Source organism: Cricetulus griseus (genome assembly GCF_003668045.3).
Source record: "Cricetulus griseus strain 17A/GY chromosome 1 unlocalized genomic scaffold, alternate assembly CriGri-PICRH-1.0 chr1_0, whole genome shotgun sequence".
Classification (NCBI taxonomy): domain Eukaryota; kingdom Metazoa; phylum Chordata; class Mammalia; order Rodentia; family Cricetidae; genus Cricetulus; species Cricetulus griseus.
The window spans coordinates 57,961,756-57,984,671 of NW_023276806.1; the positions used below are offsets into that span (position 1 = coordinate 57,961,756).

The 22,916-nt window shown below is 42.4% G+C and overlaps 1 protein-coding gene and 1 long non-coding RNA gene across 3 annotated transcripts; one reads left to right on the forward strand and one right to left on the reverse strand.

The window, feature by feature from the left end:
• The first annotated feature begins 5,884 nt into the window (after positions 1–5,884).
• On the forward strand, positions 5,885–12,488 carry LOC113830678 (3 beta-hydroxysteroid dehydrogenase/Delta 5-->4-isomerase type 1). Of its 2 annotated transcripts, XM_027393774.2 has the most exons (3): positions 5,885–6,068; positions 9,264–9,428; positions 11,336–12,488. In XM_027393774.2, exons 1-3 carry the CDS (start codon positions 5,924–5,926, stop codon positions 12,145–12,147), a joined length of 1,122 nt encoding a protein of 373 aa, XP_027249575.1. In that variant the 5' UTR covers positions 5,885–5,923; the 3' UTR covers positions 12,148–12,488. The 2 variants fall into 2 exon arrangements, with proteins under 2 accessions (XP_027249575.1, XP_035307870.1); XM_035451979.1 differs by lacking the exon at positions 9,264–9,428.
• On the reverse strand, positions 7,409–22,911 carry LOC113833199. Its single transcript, XR_003480760.2, has 5 exons — positions 22,708–22,911; positions 14,302–14,403; positions 10,547–10,619; positions 9,323–10,445; positions 7,409–8,305 (listed from the first exon to the last, which is right to left on the reverse strand). It is a non-coding gene; the product is annotated as an uncharacterized LOC113833199 (long non-coding RNA).
• Positions 22,912–22,916: the final 5 nt, after the last annotated feature.

Below are 22,916 nucleotides of genomic sequence, written 5' to 3' on the forward strand. Positions count from 1 at the left end.
GCACTAGGGAAATGTCCAGAGACCTACAAGGTTAACCCCAACTAACAATCCAAGCAATAGTGGAGAGGCTGCCTTAAATGCCCTTCTCTGATAATGAGATTGATGACTACCTTATATGTCATCCTAGAGCCTTCATCCAGTAGCTGATGGAAACAGAGGCAGACAAAACAGCAGACACCCACAGCTAAACATTGAGTTGAACCCTGGAACCCAGTTGCAGAGAGTGATGAGCAAAGGGATCAAGACCAGGCTGGAGAAACCCACAGAAACAGCTGACCTGAACAAGGGTGAGCTTGGACCCCAGACTGATAGCTGGGATACCAGCATAGGACCAACCCAGACCCCCCTGAACATGGGTGTCAGTTAGGAGACCTGGACAATCTATGGGGCCTCTAGTAGTGGATCAGTATTTATCCCTAGCATGGGAATGGACTTTGGAAGCCCATTCCCCATAGGGGAGAGGGCCTAGGCCTGGTCCAAATGATATAACAGACTTTGAAGATTTCCCAATGGAAGGCCTCACCCTCCCTGGGGAGCAGAAAAGGGATGGGATAGGGGGTCAGTGTAGGCAGGGGAGGGGGGAGGGAGAGGGAACTGGGATTGACGTGTGAAACAAGCTTGTTTCTAATTTAAATTTAGAAAATGATTGAATTTGTTCATTGTCAGGCTTGGACACCTCTTTCAAGGCATATATATAGTGCATTGTTTATTCTAACCTCTCTGTTCTTTCTTATCTCCTTCCTACCCTGACTATCCCCCACTCTTCCCCACAGGTCCCTTCCCACAGTCATACCCTTTGCATTTGTTTTGTGATTCTGGTTTTAACCAGTACTGTCGATGTGACAGTGGGTTTGGAGCTATCCATCGGAATCTGGTGAGGTCACCATTTGGTATACAACTCAAGGCAATGACTGTCTACTCCACAGAATCTATCGATTGACAAACAGCCAATCATGAATCCCGTATTTTTTTTTTTTTTACTTTTGTGGCACTTCTTTCTTCTATTTACGCATAGGTGTTAGTGTACAAATTAAAAAATAAAACTATTATTGGGGTTGGAGAGATGTTTCAGCTGCTAAGAGCATGCATTTACTCTTTCAGAGGACCAAAATTTGATTTCCAGCACCCATGTCTGATGGCTCTTAACCACCTGTAATTCCAGCTCCAAGGGATCAGACATTGTCTTCAGGGTTCTTCAAACACCTGAACTCCCATACATATAGCCAAATATAGATGTTCATAATAAAAACTAAAATAAAGCCTTTTAATAAGAACAAGAAGATATTCTAGCATCCTTGATTATTCATCCACCTTCCAAGTCATTAGTCAAGCTATTTAATAAAATGTATTAAGCTCCCATTACATGTTAGATATAATGCTAATTCTTAAGTGTGCTAAAAAGATGAATAAGGACCAAGTTGGCCAAAGTGTTACAGTGAAACCCTGTCTCAAACAAAAACAAAAAGAAAACAGAAAAAATAAAACCATAAAATACAGGTAGATGAGATATAGATACTTTAGTCATTCTCTCATATTCAGAGCTACTATTGTGGTAACATGTGTGAAGCACCATGACCAAAAATCACATAATGGAGCAAAGGGTTGATGTAGCCTATGTTTCCACATCACTGTTCATCTAAAGTTAGGACAGGAGCTGAGGAACCTGGAGGCAGGAACCTGGAGGCAGGAGCTGGTGCGGAGGTCATGGAGGAGTTCTGTTTACTGGCTTGCTCTTCATAGCTTGCTCAGACTGTTTGCTTATAGAACCCGGGACCACCACCCAGGGTGGCACCACCCATAATGGGCTGGGCTCTCTCCATCAATCACTAATTAAGGAAATGCCTAATAGGCTTGATAACAGCCCAATCTTATGGAGGCATTTTCTCAATTGAGGTTCCCTTCTCTATACTCTAGTTTGTGTCAAGTTGATTGAAAAGTCATCTGACGCAATTTACCCTTAGTCAACTTGACACACAAACACAATACTTATTTTGCTGGCTAGTCTAATGTCAAGTTAACACAGAAGCTAGAGTTACCCGAAAGAGAGGCAACATCAACTGAGAAAATGCTTCTATAAGATCCAGTCTGTAGGGCATTTTCTTAATTAGTGACTGATGGGGGAGGGGCCAGCCCACTGTGGGTGATGTTGCCCCTGAGTTGCTGATCCTGGGTTCTATAAGAAAGCAGGCTGAGCAAGCCATAGGAAGCTAGCCAGTAGGCAGCACCCTCCATGGCCTCTACATCAGATCCTGCCTCCAGGTGCCTTCCCTATTTGAGTGCCTGTCCTGACTTCTTTTAATGATGAAGAGCAATATGGAAGTGTAAGCCAAATAAATCCTTCCCTCCCCAACTTGCTTTTCGGTCATCGTGCTTCATTGCAGCAACAGAAACCCCAAGACACTTATTAAGCATAACCTTTCCTTTCCTGTCTCCAAGATCTCATATTAATATTACAATATAAAATGTTATAAACTTTAAAAGTCTCACAGTCTTTACAGATTTTCACTATTTTCCCCCATACTTCCCTTGTGAACAGCTAATACATAAAATAGCAGTACCAGCCGAAGTGTTTCTTTAGTTAGTAAAGCTTCTCTGTTCATGCTTTCTTGATGTAAAAATACAATAAAGAAGACAGAGTTCCAAGCCTGGAATGTAATAGGAGCTCAGAAGGCAGTACTTCAGAGTAACATACACTGTGCAGGACCAACTCAAGAAGTTTCAGAGGGTAACAATATTGGAAACTGGGCTAGCAACCATTCTTGTTGTATTTCAGCAAAGAATGTGACTGCTTTCAGCCTTTTTCCTAAGAATTTACCTGAGACTAAATTGAGGAGTAATGGACTAATTTCCTTGGCAAAGTTGTTCTCTAGACAGCCTAAATTCTGTTGTATGGTTGTGAAATATCAATTTATATAGGCCTACAGTGAAAAAGAAGAGCAAGTAGGCAAAAAGGAAATATAAAATGTACAATTTGAAGCAAAAAAGAAAAAGAAAAAACAATAGTGGGAAATTTAATGTTAGAGCCAAGGCTTGTGCTGAGAGAGATAAGGAGCTCAAGGAAGAGGCCTGATGTGCCCTCACCTAATTAAGCTTCCAGCATGTAGAAAGAAAAGGCCTAAGAAATCTTCTGTTCCTAAAAAGCAAAAAGCAACCAAAACTCAAAGATGCTACAAATGTGATTCTCAAAGTGTCATGATTCACCCCAAGTAGGCAGACAAATATGGCAGTATCATCTATATGACTCTGTGTTTAGAATCATAAAGAATACATAAGTAAAGGGATTACGGAATCTTCCTCCATGGTTAAGCATGGATTGTGTTGGAAATCCCAAAATGTTGATTATGCCAAAGCCATGATACATTTGCCAAGGTAAAGAAGGGGTAGAACCATCTATATCCTCTGACATCAGGCTTAAAGCTACAAGATTTGGAGTTTGTCCTGCTGGTTTTGTATCTTCTATGCTATCATATGTTGGAAAATGTAATTTGCTTTCTCATTTTACAAAGAGTTACTATTAAGAGATTGTCTTGAGTCTCAGAAGAGGCTTTTGAACTTTAAACTTTTAAACAGTGTTGAAACTGAAAGACTATGGAAAGTTTTCAACTTGGACTGAATGTATTTTGCATTATAGAATGGCCAAAAGCCTTTGGGAGCCAGGGAGTAGAATGTGGAGATTTGAATGAGAATGACGCCCGTAGGATCTTATTTATGAATACCTAGTCCCCAGTTGGTGGAACTATTTAGGAAGGATTAGGAGGTGTGGTCTTGTTGAGGGATGTGTCACTGGGGATAGGCTGTGAGGCTTCATAAACCCACATCATTCACAGTTAGCTTTCTTTGCCTACTATTTATAGATCAAGATGTAAGCTCTCAACTGTTCCTGCCCTCATGCCTTTACCATTATGGACTTTAATCCTCTGAAATGGTAAGCCCAGTTAGAAACTTCCTTTAATAAATTGCTTTTGTTGTGTTGCTTTGTCACAGAATTAGAAGAGTGACTAAGACAGACTGTGACAAAAATGTCCCATTTAAACCTGAGCACTCCACAGTCACTTATTCTAGATAGATTGCAGGTCTCTGTACTAACCAGCATCTACGGCAAAAAGAAGCTTCTCTGATAAGGGATGACATTTTAGAAGTACTTTTGAAATAGGTTAGAGGTTATCTAGAGTTGGAGGATGAGAATCCGGACTGATATCCATGTGACATGAGAGATCTTTGTGGGGATTATAAAAACATCCTAAAGCATGATTACAATAGTGGTGACACATGTCTAAATTGGAAATCATTGAACTGTACAATGAAAACTGATGAATGCACAAAAATCATACCTTAATAAAACAGTTGGAAAACAAAAGTTTCATGATAACTCCTTTGCTTTGTTTCTCACTTTCTTAGGCTTTGTATATATCAAGTCTATTTGGGAGCCCAACTCCCAGCTCCTTTGATAAAAGCAATTCTCAGAGAAATAGTAGCTTCAATCTACCAGCTTCTGACACAGCTAAGAGAATAATATTCCAGTCTTCAAAGCAACGGAGGGTTCTGACATCAGCTATAGCCAGCAAAGGTGCCCAATTCACCTAGATGGTTGCGGAGAAAGCCTGAAGATGTTATCAAGACCAAAGACCTTTAACTAACAGCTGCATTCTATACAGGGTGGTGCTTCCCTGAGCAAGTGTGTTTGAAGTGCTGGGATTCAGGACCCAGGTGGAAGAGGAAAATAGCTACAAAATGGGAAGCAGGTGGTGCAAAGTAGGATGTCAAACTCTTCAAATTAAAGTTATTCCCAACCATTCCAGAAAACATCCTTTAAAAAAGAGTCTCAATAAGCATCAGAGTCAACATCATACAGAGATCATGCTATGGTCACATGACCACTAAATTCAAAATCAATAGCAATAAAGCTTAGAAAACTCCCCACTTCCATAGAATAAGCACACGTGTAAACAATACCTGAGTAAAAGAAAGGACATCATCATTGAGTGGGGACTCCAGTTGAAGAAAGCATAAAAATGATCAGCTAAGCTTGCACCACAAGATGCCAGGAAAGGAAGATATTATATCCAAATTAATAAGTGAAAGCAAATAATAAAAAATAAAACAAGGAAGTAGACAAAATAGAGCTATTTATATGACTTCATTTCTAAATAAAGCACATTAAACCACGAAATCTCAGTATGGGTTGCTTACTGGGTTACATTATAGACATTCATGAAATAAATTCAAATTCTGGTTAAAAAAAAACTTTCATATAATTATCCTTAGATGCAACCTAGAAATCGATTGCTTCTAGTAATTCTAGTTAATTTTGTTTTGTTTTTCCAGACAGGGTCTCATTGTGTAACTCTGGCTATCCAGGAACTCACTATGAAGACTGACTAGCCTGACTATGGCCACCACTTGCAGAGTGCTGGAATTAAAGACATGCACCACCATGCCCCTCAGTTTCTTTAATTCTTTAGTATTTTATGTCTACTGGTCCTTCATATGTTGGCAATAATCCTGTAAGAAGCAAACAAAATAAAGTCTTTATCACAATATAGCCTTGAAACGGGCTGTTCTTCCTGTGTTAAGAGTAAAGGACATGACATTTATCAGTAACTGGGGTGGAAGGATCACAGAAAAGAAGTCATGAGTCAGGTATGATGAATCAAGAGACCAGAGCATAAAACTCGGGTCCAGAGGAATGAGGCCAGTGTCATCCTGATCCTTTCATTCACTTTCTAATGGTCTAGCAGGTTGGAACACTACATTTATTTTTGTTCCTTGGTGTTGGTGAGGACATAGAGAGTTGGCAAAATCGGGTAGAGTGAATCTGCGGGGTTACTAGAAAACTGTTTTTATCTGGGCCTCTTTTTCCAGCCCTTCCACGGGTCACCTACATCATACCTATTCCCACTGTGATCTGCTTCCTGTGTGGACCATGCCTGGGTGGAGCTGCCTGGTGACTGGGGCAGGAGGGTTTCTGGGCCAGAGGATCATCCACATGTTGGTGCTGGAGAAAGAGCTGCAGGAGGTCAGAGCCCTGGACAAAGTCTTCAGACCAGAAACAAGGGAGGAATTCTGTAGTAAGTAAAGCCAGAGGTTCTGTCTGTGGGAATGCTGATTGTGTTATGATAAAGCTCGAGAGGAACCTTGGCAGATTCCATGTTGGGCAAGGGTGACCCAGAAGGAAGGACAAACATGCCAGGCAGACAGACTTTTTTTGTTAGAAGCAATCTTATTTTATATATCAATCCCAGTTCCCTCTCCCTCCCCTCCTTCCATGCCTTCCACCAATGCCCCCATCCCATCCCCATCCACTCCCCTGGGAGGGTGAGACCTTTCATGGGGGATCATCAAAGTCTGTCACATCATTTGGGGCAGGGCCTAGCCCTACCCCATCCCCACCCCTGCCCCTGTGTATCTAGGCTAAGAGAGTATCCCTCCATGGGGAATGGGCTCCCAAAGTCCATTAGTGCACTAGAGATAAATACTGGTTCCACTGCCAGAGGCTCCATAGAGCCCAGTGCTCCTAACTGACACCCACATTCAGGGGTCCTGGTTCAGTCCTATATTGGTTCCCCAGCTGTCATACTGGGGTCCATGAGCTCCCCCTTGCTCAGGTCAGCTATTTCTGTGGGTTTCCCCAGCATGGTCCTAACCCCTTTGCTCATCACTCCTCCCTCTCTACAACTGGATTCCAGGAGTTCAGCTCAGTGTTTAGCTCTGAATCTCTGCTTCTGCTTCCATCAGCTACTGGGTATAGGCTCTATGATGGCATTTAAGATGGTCATCAATCTCATTATAGCGGAAGTGCATTTAAGGTAGCCTCTCTACTATTGCTTAGATTCTTAGTTGAGGTCATCTTTGTGGATCTCTGGACATTTCCCTAGATTGAGTTGGGGGAAGAATAGAGGAAAGCAAGAAAATCGATACCCTTAATAGAGGGAGTCATTATAGGTTTAAACAGACAGAGCTTAAGTGGGTTTTATTAGAAAGGAAAGGGGGAAGGAAAGAGAAAACAGATAGAAAGACACAGAGACAGAGAGAACAGAAGAGAAGAGGGAGACAGGAAAGTCCTGTATGCCCCAGGGGAACAGCGGGAAAAGAGAGCAGGAAAGAGAGGAGCAGGAAAGAGAGGAGCAGGAAAGAGAGGAGCAGGAAAGAGAATGTAAGGATTCAGGCATTCTGCTGGCCTGCCCCTGTCACTTGCAGAATTTACTCAGGCAGTATCTGGATAAGTCCAGGATTCCAAGGTTGCATAGTCTGCACACAGGTGCAAAGGACCCCTTTAAAAGAAAGACCCCTGTCCACTTACGCTCTCTTTCCCACTCTTTTTCCCTCCTTCTCTCTCTCATTCCTGCTGTTCCCCTGGGACAGACAGGACTTTTCCTGTCTCCCTCTTCTCTTCTGTCCTCTCTTTGTCTCTGTGTGTCTTTACCTCTATTTTCTTTCCTCCCCACCCCCATTTCCTATTATAATAAAGCTTCTTGCTATTTCCACTAGCCTCTGTCTGCCTGGCATGTTTGTCCCTCTGCCTGGGTCACCCTCCCTTGCCATGGAATCCTCCAGTGTTCCCCTCGAGACTGGGCACTGCAGGGCTCCTGTCTAGCAAACATGGAGCACTTGGAGCATAAGGCTTCTCCCATGCTCACACTCACCAGGAAGGATCATGACAACACAGCATAAAACACACCAGATCACCTAGATGCTGGAGACTAAAGTCTGGCTTGTCCCAGATCTACGAAAGGTGGTCATGAAGGCAGCTGCTGAACCTCCCTGCTTCTGCCCTTCTTCCCACTTGGAAATCTCACATGTGTTCTCTTTTTAATGTGCTATGATGGATCTGTAGAAGTGCACAGTTGTAGATTTGTCTACTGTTGCACAGAATCAGCAAGGTTATGGGGTTGGAGACCTCAGTAGTAAATTTCTGCCTTTCCTGCTTGTCCTGGGGCCAGCTGGCTGGCTGTTCCTTTAACGTTCTCCTGTGGAGTTGGAATTAAAAGGAAAGTAGAATCTGTGAATGAAAGAAAGACAGAGGGGACAGAGGATGGCAGACAGAACCAGACAGAAGTACACAGGGCAGTATAAAGGGCAGAGGCAGGTGAGGGCCAGGAGGGCCACAGATGCCCCCCACCCTCCTGGATTCCTCCAATGCCATTCCCATATTCCTCTTTGTCCTTCATCCTGACAAAGAAAATGACTGCAGATGTTGAAGCAGCATGTAATTGTTTGCTGATATTGTTGTCCCCAGGGCAAGGGCAAAATCTGGATTGAAAGTTCAGTTCCCCAGCTGCATTATCTTCCCATGTTGCTGATAACCCTGCAGGAAAGTAGAAAAAGAGGCTCAGCCATGAGGACAGTGTCAGGGATGGGTGTAGGTTGCATGTGTCACAATATTCACTTTGTGGGATAATTTAGTTGATGGCATGACTACTGCTGTCATCCTGTGGGTGTCAGAGACGCATGAGGATGTATCCACTGATTTATCCACTGCCCTAGCTGCATGTCTGCAATGCAGGTCTCAAAGAGGCTGGCTTATGTTCAGTGCTCACTTCTTTCATCTGCCATATGCTGACAGACATTCAACCAAACCCTTCATTGGAGCCCATTCTAGGTTCTCTCGAAGCGGCTCATTTTTCCTCTTTGTAATTGAGCTAGCTCTTCATTTGTACTCAGCTCAGATCCAGAAAGCACCAGGACCTATCAGGGAAGGGCTGAATTTTCCATCTTTGTGTCTCCTTGTTCTGAGTCCTCCTCACTGGAACTCTGGAAGACACAATCTGATTATCCTGTTGCTTGCCCAGGGTTACTCGTATGTCTTCATTCCTGTACATTTGCAACCTGAGACCTCTGTTACAGCTTCCCATGGCAGGACTCTGCCTCTGCTTCTCCTTCAGGCCAAATCCACAAGTGATTCCCCATTCTCCATCAATTAAATCCTAATTCCCCCTTTCTTACATTTGACTACCACCACCTATCTGGTCTCTTTAATGAGTCTATGAATTTCCATAAGTCTGTTTTCATGTGCAAAGCACGAATAACATCTTACTGCTCAGGTCCATTTTCTACAAAGAGATGGGATAGAAGTGGCTGCTTGCTCCTTCCCTACTAACGCTACATTCTGACTGCTGTGCGTTTATTGTTCCTTCAGTAGAAAGGCCTCCTCCCCGGGATCTCCTCACTCTGACTGCCCTTGAAGGCCTAGGGAACTGATACTGTGTCAGGAAACTTCCATCCCGTGCAGAAAGCTTCCCAATGACCTGCTTTATGTTCCTCAGAGCTGCAGACAAAGACCAAAGTGACAGTGCTGGAGGGAGACATTCTGGATGCCCAGTACCTGAGGAGAGCCTGCCAGGGTATCTCTGTTGTCATCCACACTGCTGCCGCCATTGACACCTTGGGTACCATTTCCAGACAGACTGTGATAGACATCAACCTGAAAGGTACAGTAACTCAGGAAGATACTGAGTGAGAGGGAAGAAAAAAAAAACAGAAAAACAAGTTTTTTTGGGGGGTGGGTGGGTACTTTGAAACATCTTCTATGCTTGCTCACCTCCCTTAGACAGCAGAGCCCATAGCTGTTGGTCTCAATATTCCTTTAAATTTTTATTTTATTTTTAGTTTATGACTGCATGCATGTCTGAGCACCATTTGTATGCTGGCTGCCCATGGGGTGTAAAAAGGGCATCAGATCTCCTAGAACTGGAGTTGCAGAAGTTGTGAGTGACCATGTGGGTACTAGGAATAGAACTCAGATCCTCTGGAAGAGCAGCTAGTACTCTTAACCACTTTTTCCATCCCTCTGGCCCCTAGTCTGAATAGTTTCAGTGAGGAAAACAGGATGAGAGGGGAAGGAAGATGATCAAGACCCCAGAGACAGTAGGAGAATAAAGATTTAAAGTCACACTCCTGTCGTTCCAACTGCTAGAAAAGCTGTTCTCCGTGCCAGTGCAACTGGACTCCAATTCCAAACCCTTAATTTCCATCTACACTCTGCGTCCCTCCCAGGCCAGATCCAGACCTGACAAGTGTTAGCCAGTACAGCATGTGTTACTGTAGTTCTAAGAGAACCACCCTGCCCATCTAAAGGAAGGTGTCCCCTGCGTAGACCACAGCACAGGTTCTCCACAGAGGCCCACGGGGAAGAATGACCCAGCATTTCCCTGCCCATTTTGTTTTCCTAGGAGGCATTATTTCTCATGTCTTTCACACTAGCTTTTCAGCCCACTGTGGATCTATCTCCTCTGGAGGACATAGGCAATTCCCTTCACTTGGTGGGCCTTTCTGTATTATGGCTTTTTAATGTAAGTTAGGGTGAAACAGGTAAGTTTGCATGGGATTCCTATGTAACATCCTCCTCCTGGGCATCGAGCATCATTCTTGCTATCACCATTACACCCTCGGCAAAGTCCTCCTCTGTGTTCCTTATGTTGACGTCCAATATGGGCACTCCAAGACTCCTTTACAAAAGGAAAAAAAAACTGATTTAGAATTTCCAGGAACATCTCAAAAATACCCTTTCTAATCCCTAATATGCCTCCCTGGTGTGGCACAGGCATACCTGCAGGAAGGTGTCAAAAGCCTCTGGTGCTCCTTGACTATCTCTCACCTATAACAATTGCCTGTTGTGTTTCCTAGCAACAGGAGATGAGAAATGACAGAGATAGTGATTAAGGCAATATTTTACAAAATATTGTTACAGATTGAGAAAATATTGCACATTGATGGTTATTCATGCCCCCATTAGTAAGTAAAGTCCAAATTTAATTAGCAAATATATTTAACTTAAGGTAATGAAGTTGTTTCTCCAGGAAATCAAGTTACAGAGTGCATATTAATGTTAATAAATGAGTGAATTATAATAATAACAGCAACTGCTTGCCCAGGACATTCCTTCCTTCCTCAAGGCAAGATGCCCTTGCCTCTCCTCCAGGATCTGCAGATCTGCATTGTGTCTGCAGTGTTCTACCCTTATAGAAATGACCAGCAGTAGACACACATTCTTTTTCAGTTCTCCAGAAGGCTCAATAGAAAATAATTAAATGACATAAACAGCAAATCCTCATTCTTAAAGCTATGTTGCCAAAGTACACAGTAGGAACCAGAATCAAAGATCACAGATAGAGAAGGAAAGAAAGATCTGTAAAGGCTGGAAGGCTAGAAACCTTGGCTCCCAGACAGCAGATTTCACCTGTCCTTTTATATTGCTCATGTGCCCATGCCCTATTCCTGCTGATTAGGGAACAGCAAAGAATGCACCAAGATGCTGGGATTAGGCTGGAAATGAACAAGAATCATGTGGATCCCTTGGTTTATTTCCTGACACTGACAGTGTGCTGTCTGTGACTAGGTACCCAGAACCTGTTGGAGGCCTGTGTCCAGGCTTGTGTGCCAGCCTTCATCTACACCAGCACAGTTGAAGTTGCGGGGCCCAACTCCTACAAGGACATCATCCTAAATGGCAATGAGGAAGAGCAACATGAAACTACATGGTCTCATTCATACCCATACAGCAAAAGGATGGCTGAGAAGGCAGTGCTGGCAGCCAATGGGTCCACCCTGAAAAATGGTGACACTTTCCACACTTGTGCCTTAAGGCCCATGTACATCTATGGGGAGAAAAGTCCATTCACTTCTAACACAATGATCAGGGCCCTCCAAAATAATGGTATTTTGGATATTACTGGAAAATTTTCCACAGTTAACCCAGTGTATGTGAGTAATGTGGCCTGGGCACACATTCTGGCTGCCAGGGGCCTACAAGACCCCAAGAAGTCACCAATCATCCAAGGGCAGTTCTACTACATCTCAGATGACACCCCTCACCAAAGCTATGATGATTTAAATTATGCCTTGAGCAAGAAATGGGGCTTCCGCCCTGATTCCAGTTGGAGGCCTCCTCTGCCCCTGCTGTACTGGCTTGCCTTCCTGCTGGAAACTGTGAGCTTCCTGCTGCGTCCAATCTACAATTACCAGCCTCCCTTTACCCGCCATTTGGTGGCACTCTCAAATAGCGTGTACACTTTCTCCTACAAGAAAGCTCAGCGAGATCTGGGCTATGAACCCCCTGTCAGCTGGGAGGAAGCCAGGGAAAAAACTTCAGAGTGGATTGGGTCACTAGTGGAGCAGCACAAGGGGACACTGAACATAAACACTCAGTGATGTAATGATGGCAGTGACAATGGCAGGGGCATGGCCCTGGGTGCTGTCAGGAAATAGTTGTCAGGTTCTCTAGAAGGGACATAGGCACAACCCAGGTCCTACTGCCTCCCTTTGACACAGAGACCAACTTAGTGTCTTCCTCAAGACACCAGCAGCTTTGCCAGTCCCTGGTCCAGCCACAGGCTTTCTTCCCTCAACACTTGCCCGGTAACATGCAGCTGTGCCTCAGCTGCTGTGACCTGTGACTTCAGGCTTCAGCCATTGCAATTTCCTGTCACGTAGAGTTCAGTATTGCTTTTCTTTGCACTCTCAATTTCTGTATCACATCCTGCCTTTGAGAAAACCCCATTGCTTTATGAAGCTCAACAGAAATAGAAATAAATATTGCAATACCTTACATGGAGGTAGCATTTTTCTCTTATTGGGCATTGTTATGATTTCCCTTCCATTAGCAAGGCTTGGCCCTTCCAGAACACTAATGGAACCTAGAACTGGCATTTTCATACAATCACAGGAAGTATGAATTTGAGATTGTGCTTAATCAATCAGGTAGGCACTAACTACATGATTGACATCAATTACCTCATTTTACACCTCCCAGACAGGAAGCAGAGATTCCTATTCCCATGTCATATATAAGAGATATTCCTCTCCTCCCCCACTAACGGGTTGCTGGAAAGTTCACTTCACCAGAGAGACTGAAGTGAAATGCCTCACCTTCCCACTAAACCTTGCAGCCTTCACTTCCCTTTTATAGGAAAAGCAGTCCTGAAGAGTAGACTGCCCCCCTTGGTAGAGCTCCAACTCTCCTGGCCTCCTCTCTGCCTATACTTGCACACAAGGCTCCCTAGAACCTTGAGGGGTACATGGGAATCTGTGTACTCCTTAACAAATGGCCCTGGAGAAAAGGGGGGTGGGAATGGGAGAAACTCTCAGCCACTATCTGCAATGGTTGTGTCCTGGAAGATTCTAGAACACACCTAGATAGATTTGTGTCAGGTATTTTAGTCATTAATAACCCCAAATTTCTACCTTAAAATCTATACAATAAAGATAAACCTAAGTTCCTGGAAGGTTAAAAGGAACAAAACAGATGCAATCAAACATGTGTTCCTACTCAGCCTAGAATCTGAGATTTAATTCTGCTCCTTTCATCTTCCATGGTTCCATCTTACTTCTGCAGGGCCTCCTCTGACATTGTGTCATTTTATTTCCTTCCATTTATCCCCTTATCCTTTTCAACATTCTCTGAGGAGAGGATGCCAGTCAGGAAAAGTGTAATAACCTAAATGAGAATACAGCTATTAACTAACAATTAACAGACAGTTGTCAGTTCAATGCAGATAGCAGTGAAGCATGCTATATACTTCGGGTAGGGGTAAATACTCCTGCACACAAGCCTTTTCAATGCAAGTAAAATATCAAAAGAGGCAGCAAAGACACAGGAAAAGGGCAGCTGCCCAGCCTGTGAGCCTCCTTCCCTTTTCCTATGGATTCTGCAGTCTGTGGTCATAGAATAAGGGAAGCACAGGGAAGGGCTCACCCACAGGTTTAAGTATGGTATGCAAATGATTGGAGAGAGTGGAATTGAGCAAAAGGTGTCCAGGAAAGCTTCGAGGACTTCAAAGTCCCACTTTCAGGTGGGACTTGAAAAGGAGAGTCGGGTGGGTCCATGCAGGGAGGACAGCCTGAGAGATGGAGGAGTGTGCAGGTGGAGGGGGACCAAGGTGAGTAAAGATGCCGGATACCACTCAAGCAGGGTTTGCTGAGTGGGTGTCCTGGGTGCCAGATAGTGCTGGGTACTAGACAAGGGTGGCCTCTGGGGACCCAGCAGAGTGGCCGGGGGATGGTCTGCTTAAGGCCACCTGCAGGAGCATGGTGCAATGCTTGATCTTTGATCTCCAAATACTGGAGTGTGAGCTTTGGAAGCAGACAAAAGCTCAAGGACAAGGGTAAGTGTGAAGGCATCTTTCTTGACAAGATGGTGACATATCTGTTCTTTCATGGTGCTTTGTCCCAAGAATGCATTTTAGCATATTTTAAACTTTTGCATGTTTTCAATTGGTTGAAGATCCTTTGTTTAAAAAAAATGTCAGTTGGTTAGCAATGTTAAGTTATAAACTAAGAAGACCCATCTATGGGCTAATCACTTACCTTTGGCCTCCAATTGCATCTCTGCTCCTAATTCATAGTATAGTTAGGAGATAAATGTAGTATCCCATCTTTGTGGTATCAGTCTGTAGCCCGTGTTCATGCCTGAGAGGGGGAGTGTGGATTGAGAAACGACATGTAAAGATACTAAGGAAAAGAGAGACACAGAATAGAGTCAAAAGGGCAATCCAATGAATACTGAATGTACCAAGTTTATTCTTCAACATTCTTAAATATCCCAACCAAAGGGGGGAAAATGATAAAAGACTTCTTTATCATGATACAGGGAAGAAACAGACTTTCTTCCTTAATTCTCCAAACATTAAGCAACCATGCCTTAGACTAAATCTTTCATTAGTTAGATAAGACATCCACACCTAAGACCAAACTTCCTACAGTAGCTAAGCCTTAGACCTTTAGGTCTTATGCCTTTAACCTTGGAAGAGTAAAGATAGTTTTGAACTCTCTGACCTTAAGCCAAGATGAAGCTGAGCATTTGTATGAACCCTGACAGATAAAGCATGAAACCTGGGTGTGGCTATAAAGACCAGAAGGTGTATAATGCTTGAGAAAGGTCATATCTAATGGCAATACCCTGTCTGGACATTGGGCTTCATGGTAGTAGATGGGTGAGATTCCACAATTGTAAGAAGAAGGGAAAATGACCCAAGCAGATGCATTGAAGCCTCCAAAAGCCCATGTGGGATAGAGCATGATCCTGAGGCAACAAGGAAAACATGTCTGAACAGAACAGAGAATTCAGCTGCAGAAGTAGAAGAGATACCTACAATGGCATAAGATACAGAGACATTGATGTAAAACTCCTAAGAAGAAAACAAAAGTCACTATGTAACAATCAAGGTATTGACTCATTAAAAATATAGATTGTATTTTGATAATCACCTAATGTCAAAACATAATAGGTTTATAAAAACAAAAACAGTGAGGAGACCTATATGTCTCTGTTGATTTCTCATTTCTTTGAAGTGTGACAATCTGTTGCTAGGTAATCTGTAATTCTATTTTTATTTATTTATTTATTTTTGGTTTTTTCGAGACATGGTTTCTCTGTATTGCTTTGGAGGTTGTCCTGGAACTTGCTCTGTAGACCAGGCTGGCCCTGAACTCACAGAGATCTGCCTCTGCCTGCTGAATGCTGGGAATAAAGGCGTGCAACACCAGCACCCAGAGTAATCTGTAATTTTATAATGTATTTCTGTAGTATCACTTATAGCATCTCCTTTGGCATATTTAAGAACAGCACAACTTGGTGAAAAGCTTCCTGGTGATAAATAACTCAACCCATGTGCACAGTGACATGAATACATCGTAACCCCTTGTAAAATGCATGTGACATCTTCCATAAAGATTCTATAGATTGACTAGCTCATGATAAGGGTATGGGGGAGGATTCAGTGTGGTCTCAGCCACACAGATAGCACAAAGATCACATCCTCTTCCAACTTTCAGGCAGAAAACAGATTATACATCTTTCTCTTTGAAGAGACAAGCCTGTGTATTTGACATTCAGTGCTTATCTGTGAGTACAAGGACTTCCTTGCCTCCCCCAGCTATGAGCTGCCATGTGTATGCTGGGAATCTAACCTCAGTCCTCTGCCAGATCAATGAATTCTCTTAACTGTTAAGCCATCTCTCCAGCCCCTGATTTCCATTTGAGAATGTACTTGGATGATAACTTAGGTAACCCCAAAGTCAAAGTGATTAATGCAGTGCTGAAACAAAATGTCTGGATTTCATGCTGCTTCCAGTTGCTTCATGGACCCAAATGGGAAGAGCCTCTTAAACAAAGACAATTTCTAAGCCCCTGTTATAACAAGGCATAAATCTTTCAAAAACAGTTTAGTTAATGATGTTAAGAAAACTGGAAAATTTATCTTGAGTGAGGTAACCTAGACCCAGAAAGACAAATGCTGTTTGTGTAGAATTCAGCACTAAATCTTTAGTTTTGTGTGTTTAACTTAGAATAACACTTCAGGACACTGAGGAGTAGGAAGAAAGATATTAATTGTGTGGAGTATGGGCAGTAGAATACAGGATAATATGAAAAGGAAAAGGATATAATGAAGAGGAAGAGTTAGTGAGAATGGGGATTAGGAAGGTAGAACAGAAGAGGAGCTAGGGAAGGGATAATTAATGCTAAGATGCTTGAAAAAGCCATATGGAAACCTACTAATTTGATATATATGAGTTTGTTGCTCTACTCAGGATAATGCTGTTTCTCTCAGGAAACACAGATTGCCAAATAAAAAGCCTAGCGCCAAGTGTGGAATAACCTGCCTTGAGTTGTTGGTCAGAGGCATCCCAAAGACCCCCCCAAATTTTTACAGGCTACTGCCATTGCTCCTGGTGCCCATCAGAACTTATGGCAAGACCCTATTGCTGAATATACCACACACTTTGGTCACAGACATGAGAAAAATAAGCTGGCACTATCCAGGAAGCTTCCTCCATGATGGCTAGCTTTCATAAGGTGTTATGAATACTACAGAGAGAAAGAAAACATCAATATCCTGATACAGCTGTGGATGCTATTAGCTATAATAAAAACCAGCCTGGAAAGATATGCACAAACACTATGGAAGTAACCAACAACTTTTTTGTTAGATATAAGGACCACTCCACAGGAGGACATACATCCCTAGTTCAGTAGATCTAAGAACCCATTGTTCTGAAGCTCATAGGTTTAGGGGGAACCTTGCTAGATTGACATGGTATCAAACTGTTCTCTAAATACGTATCTCTATACCCATGGATGAGTGCAGCCCTCAGTCCTCATCAGAGTAGTTTCTTTGTGCAATGGACAATAAAACAGAAATTCACAACTGGCCACAGCACAGAAAATAATAGCTGTGGAGTCCTCGGCCACAAGTGGAACATCTATTATCATACACTACCTTACGATTTCTATTGCTGTGATCAAACACCAGGACCAAAAGCAAGTTGAGGGGAGGAAAGGGTTTATTTGGCTTGTACTTCCATATCACTGTTCATCATCAAAGGAAGTCAGGACAGAAACTCTAAACAGGGAAGGAACATAGAGGCAGGATCTGATGCAGCGGCCATCTCCCCAAGCCTCATAAAACACTGTGGAAGAGGTCATAGAAAGATTCTAAGAGCCAAAGGCCAGTAAGAAAGCAAGTCAAACTGTCTTCTGGACATTATAGGGCTATTGTACCAATGAGGTCATACCAGCTGTGGTTACCTCCACAAACCTACACAAGATTAAGTCAGTTAACATTACGTCTTGGAATAAGGAAGGGCTCAGAGCCCTCAACCCTAGCTCAGGAGCTATTGACAGTCAATGACTGCTAGGAAAGAGAAAGTCAGTTTTCTTTAGGGATGTGGTTCCCAGTAGGTTGACCATGCTTCAGTGGATGGCATAACACCTATAGATATATGGGCAGCACAAATTGATTCAGTGGGTTTTTCTCCTAAGAATATGATGTTGGAAAGAGGTGGGGAATAGGAGGTTAGAACCTGGAGAAACTAGGTGGAAGAGTAGGGTTAATGTAATCAAAATAGATTGCATACATGCATACAATTCTCAATAGATTTATTTAAAATAGTACATTTTTTCAGAAGGAAAATTAAGAAAGCCAAAAGCTATTAACATATTTTGCCTGTATTTATTAAGTATTGAATATTTAAGATAGAGTGTACATGTTTTCAATGTTTCCACTACAGATTCCTGGGTTTTCATTTGAAATAAACTGTAGTAGGAAGGAATGTAAAGAGCACTTGAAATCCTGCAGCTGGCATAACTGGAAAGCCTGAAAGCAACAAAAGCAGGGAGTGACAAGGCAGAACTAGCAACCAGAGCGAAGCATACAGCTTTCTTGGCAGGCACTCAACAGCAGGGACCCCTGTTGGTTGACTAAACCCAATTGCCCATCTAGGTAGTCTTGCATTCTGCCAAACTGCCAGAATAGGATTCAAGGCAAGACATTGTTCTCCTCAATTGCAGTTTTGTTTTGTTTTTGTTGTTGTTGTTGTTTTGCTTGTCTGGTTGGTTGGTTGGTTTGGTTGGTTTTTTGAGACAGGGTTTCTCTTTATTGCTTTGGAGGTTGTCTTGGAACTTGTTCTGTAGACCAGGCTGGCCTCGAACTCACAGAGATCTGCCTGCCTCTGCCTCCCAAGTTCTGGGATTAAAGGTATGAGCCACCAACACCCAGCAATTCTAGATGATATTTAGGGGATAAGACCATGGTGGATTTTGGTGGGTTCCCCTCCCCTCCCCTCCCCCCCATCTCCTTCTGTTCAACTGATCATAACAAGGGCATGTGTCACATAAACACAGATGTTAGGGCTGCAATGTTATTTTTTTTTTTTTTTTGGAACTGGGAACAGACATTATTTGTGTGTGTTTAAATGCCCACCAAAGATTGAAGCCTGCCATCTTAGCTTCTCCAGCCCTTGGAGCACAACACAAGGAACACATTTGCTATGCTTTGCAAGTGAGTTATCTAAACCAACACAATGTTATCTTTATTGGCTATTTTGCTTAGAAAGGTAATAATAGCCAGTTTTTCTTCACATTAACAGATAAAAGATGTAAACATAACATAAATCCTCACTCCAGATAGTATGATTATATTGCTTTAAGGTCAAATTTTAAAAATCTCTGTCTGAGGAAAACTGTCCTTAGTGGGGGGGAAGCAGCTATTTGAGGTCATGATAAAGCAAGATTGATTTCTTTCTCTGTTGACTTCTTCCCCACTTATAATTCTCCATTCAACTAAATAGAAAACATTTTTTGAAGTATTCATTGGTGCGGAAGACAAGAATAGGAATGTAAAAGATTTTAATATTTCTATCTCACATTTTCTTTGTCATACAAAGCTAGTTTACTTGAGTTTTCAAATGCACTAGAACTCAAAATTTTAGAAACAATGAACTATCCACAATGTTCTGTGGGGTTTGATGATATGTTTTCTTATGTATTTTTAGAGTGTCAAATCATATCATTTAGCTCATAACCCAAAAACTAGAATGATCACACCAATAACCTAACATCCTATTTGGTGCACAAAGAACATCTGGAAGAGGTTCCAAGACAAGCAGTCAGCTCACACACTCTTGGTGTGGTGTGTTTATTGATACACAGAGACTGCAGTTGCCAATAGTACTCAACTTCAAAAGATGTCTACAGGAACAACCTGGTGCCCTATACAGCAAACTAAAAGAGCAACATGTCATCTCAAGCCCACCACAGTTCAGTCTTTTCTGAACACCATTTCACTAAAAACAGAAAGGCAAATTGAATTGGAAAACAACAAAACTCTTAATCAACAATCTGATCCCAGATAGGCAGGTCTCGGTGTAAAAACATCAGGAGCACATGAAAAACCAAGACAACTTGTTGAATTATGTCTAGATTTGATAGATGTAGATTTGATAGATAATAAGTATGCTATCTTTGTGGCCCCTAAAGAAAACTGGTGCTGGCAGTCCTTTTATAACCTGAGTGTACTATGAATGTAACTTTTATGTGCTATCTTATGTATTAATGTATTAGTCTGTGTCTCTGGTGATGGAAGCTGAAAACTTGGTGCCTGTAGCAATGGTCTCATTACATATTTATCTACATGAATGTCTCTGGAACCCAAAGATAAGAGACAAATATGTATGCTAGCCTGTTCTGGGTGACTCTAGGAGACTAGAGTCTTAATAGATATTTGGATATGCTTGACCAAATGATAAGCATAGGACTCATTTCTATGAGTCAGAAGAAAGTACCATGCTCCTGGGCTGGAAGGAACCCCAGCAGCTCATCTGGAAAATGCACCCAAGGTTTGAACCTTGAACTACCTCACATCCTTGTTATATGTGGCTTCCCAATACATATCTGGCTCTGAGTAAATAAAAGTCTAATTCTCTGTCAGATATTCTCCCCAAATCCTCCATCACAGCTCTGTCATTCATCCACAAGCTCAACATACTCCACTTACCCTTTACCCTGACTTCAAAATGTTCCCCTTAACTCCTACATGGTTCAAATCCCAGACAATGTGCAGAGAGCCAATGGGCTGTTGGGACACACTGATTGATCATATCTAGATCTGTCTGTTGCCTCATAGGACCTTCTGGAAAGCAAGCCAGTGAGTTCTTGCTGTAATACAACAGGCTCTTGCTTAGCCTCTTCTCTTCTGAAGAAGTAGAATTTTACTTACATCTTCACTGCTAGGCATACTGCTGTGCCTTTTCTCACGCCCAGTTTTCACAAGCCTTGTTTGGCAGCACATGACCCCTCTTTTCGAGTAGCATATCTTATTGTTCTTATTCTACTTGCACATTTTCAGTTCCTGAGTCTGTGACTAAGGACTAAGTTTGTTCTTTTAAGAACCCAAAAGGCCTTCTGGCTAGAAGTACTCAGAGTGTCCAGACAGGTTTGGACACTCTTGGTGTCTTGGGTTTCTATTGCTGTGATAAAAAATAACTACCATGACTAAAACCAACTCATAGGGAAAGGGTTTATTTCAGTTTACAGTTCTACATACAAGTCTATCACTGAGGGAAGTCAGGGCAGGAACTCAAACAGGACAGGAACCTGCAGGCAGAAGCCATGGAAGAGAGTTTCTTATTGGCTTACTCTTCATGGCTTGCTCAATTTGTTTTCTTATTTATTCAGGGCCAGACAAAATTAGTTTTGAGACAGCATCCTGGAAAGAATTTACCTAGAGTAAAAGGAAACTTAAAACTGAGACACTTTCTGTCAGAACAATTTTAAAAGCAGAAGCTCTGTATCATAGACCTTTGTGTTTACGTATCTACAGGTCCCCTTTAAAGGGAAAATTAAGTACTTAGTTGGCTTAGTGCTCTGATGGGGCTCTCTTGCAAGTGACTTTGGTCATTTTCTGGGAAGTAATGCTGACCCTGCACAGGTGAAAAACATTAGTAACCCCATGGCATTTGACAGGCACTGGGTTAGTTAGTAACATCTAGTAAAGTCCCTTTAAAAATGGCTGAGACCAGTCACTTAAATGACTCTCCTGTAGGTCCTGAGGCCCCTTGACAGAATGAAGTCAGTCTGGAAACCTTAGTAAGGGGCCGGTAGCACATGTTTCATAGCATCAGAACTGTTTGATGCTGGTATTATTCTTTCCTATTGGGTGTTCAAGACTAATAATTAACCTTTCAAAACAATAATTTGTGCAAGGCTGAGAGGTGAACCGTAATCTATCAGTCGTCATCTTCCAGAATTATTGTCTATTTGGATTCTTGTTAAAGATTGAGAAACATTTTGTTCTGGTGGTTTGCCCTTTACAGGGAATTCTGGTTAGTGTGCACCCTCTAGTGTCTCCATGGTGTCTGTCGTCTAAAGGAATGCTGACTCTGGAGTTTTTAGAGGCACCTGTCTTTCCTTGGGTTCTCATTGACCTTCCAGAGCTAAAATCCAAGTTATTGGCACTCTTTTTTGTCCTTATCATTTAGACATCCACACTTGTACTGGAAAGGACTTTGACAAATCTTTAAGTGGGGCTGAGAAGTTTTTAATCACAACTTTTATGTAAATTTACATAAAATTAGATGGAAAATTGGATTTAAAAAAAGTCATTTTGTTTGGTCTTGTGGGTTTTGATGCTAATTTTTCCTTATTCTTGAGAATTTCATATGTATATAAAGGGAAACGTGATCATATTCATCTCCCATTTCCCCCTCCTCAAATGCTCCCCAAGCACCCCTGCCCCAACACTTCCCCCTCCCAAGTCTGTGTCTTTTTCTGGATAGTGTCCACACAAATGAGTATGGAACTATCCACTGGAGCAGGAGACATCAACCAGTGATCATGGGCATACATTCACAATTAAATCTCAGTCTGAAAACCTTCTCTGGGCTCTAAAATATACTCAAAATATAAAAGGGGGCAGTGCAAAGATGGTCACCAGCCCTCTTACACTCTCTTGATGCTTAGTGCCCCCCATCCCCAACCCACCCCCACCGCTCGTCCCCACCCCGGTGCTGTCTCCCAGTCAACAGAAACACAGCTGCTGTAGCCCTCTGCTGTTCACATTGGTGGTCTTTGCAGCACTGCGCCTGGCTCCACCCCAAAGATCTGACCATCACTATTAAAAAACATTTCAAAGTTAGATTTATCTATAGTTAAAGATAAAAAAATAGATGTCATAGGACAAGTAAAGGGACTTCCCACAGATTTACGGGGATCCCTTCCTACAACATGTTTTAGCTTCATTTTAAGTTAATCGTAACGATAACTCTTTCCACCGGCTGCCTGGGTTCTGCCGGCACTTTAGGGCCCCCAAATAACACACAGAGTCTTATATTAGCAACAATGCTGCTGGCCAATGACTAGGATTTCTTATTTGCTAGCTCAGTCTTAATTATTAACCATAACTACTGATCTATATTTTTTATATGTACTTATCTTACCGAGGACACTGCCTTTTGCATCCTTTCTTCCTGGGATCACGTGGCGGCTCTCCCCTTCCCTACATCTCCTCTCCCAACCCCACCTAACTCGCTTCCCTATTAGCCAACAGTGCTTTATTTATCAGTCAATAAAACAAAATTTACACCGAAGGATCTCAGTTAATCAAATCTATTTTAGGTTGTAGAACAAAATGCTCTCTTTAGTTCAG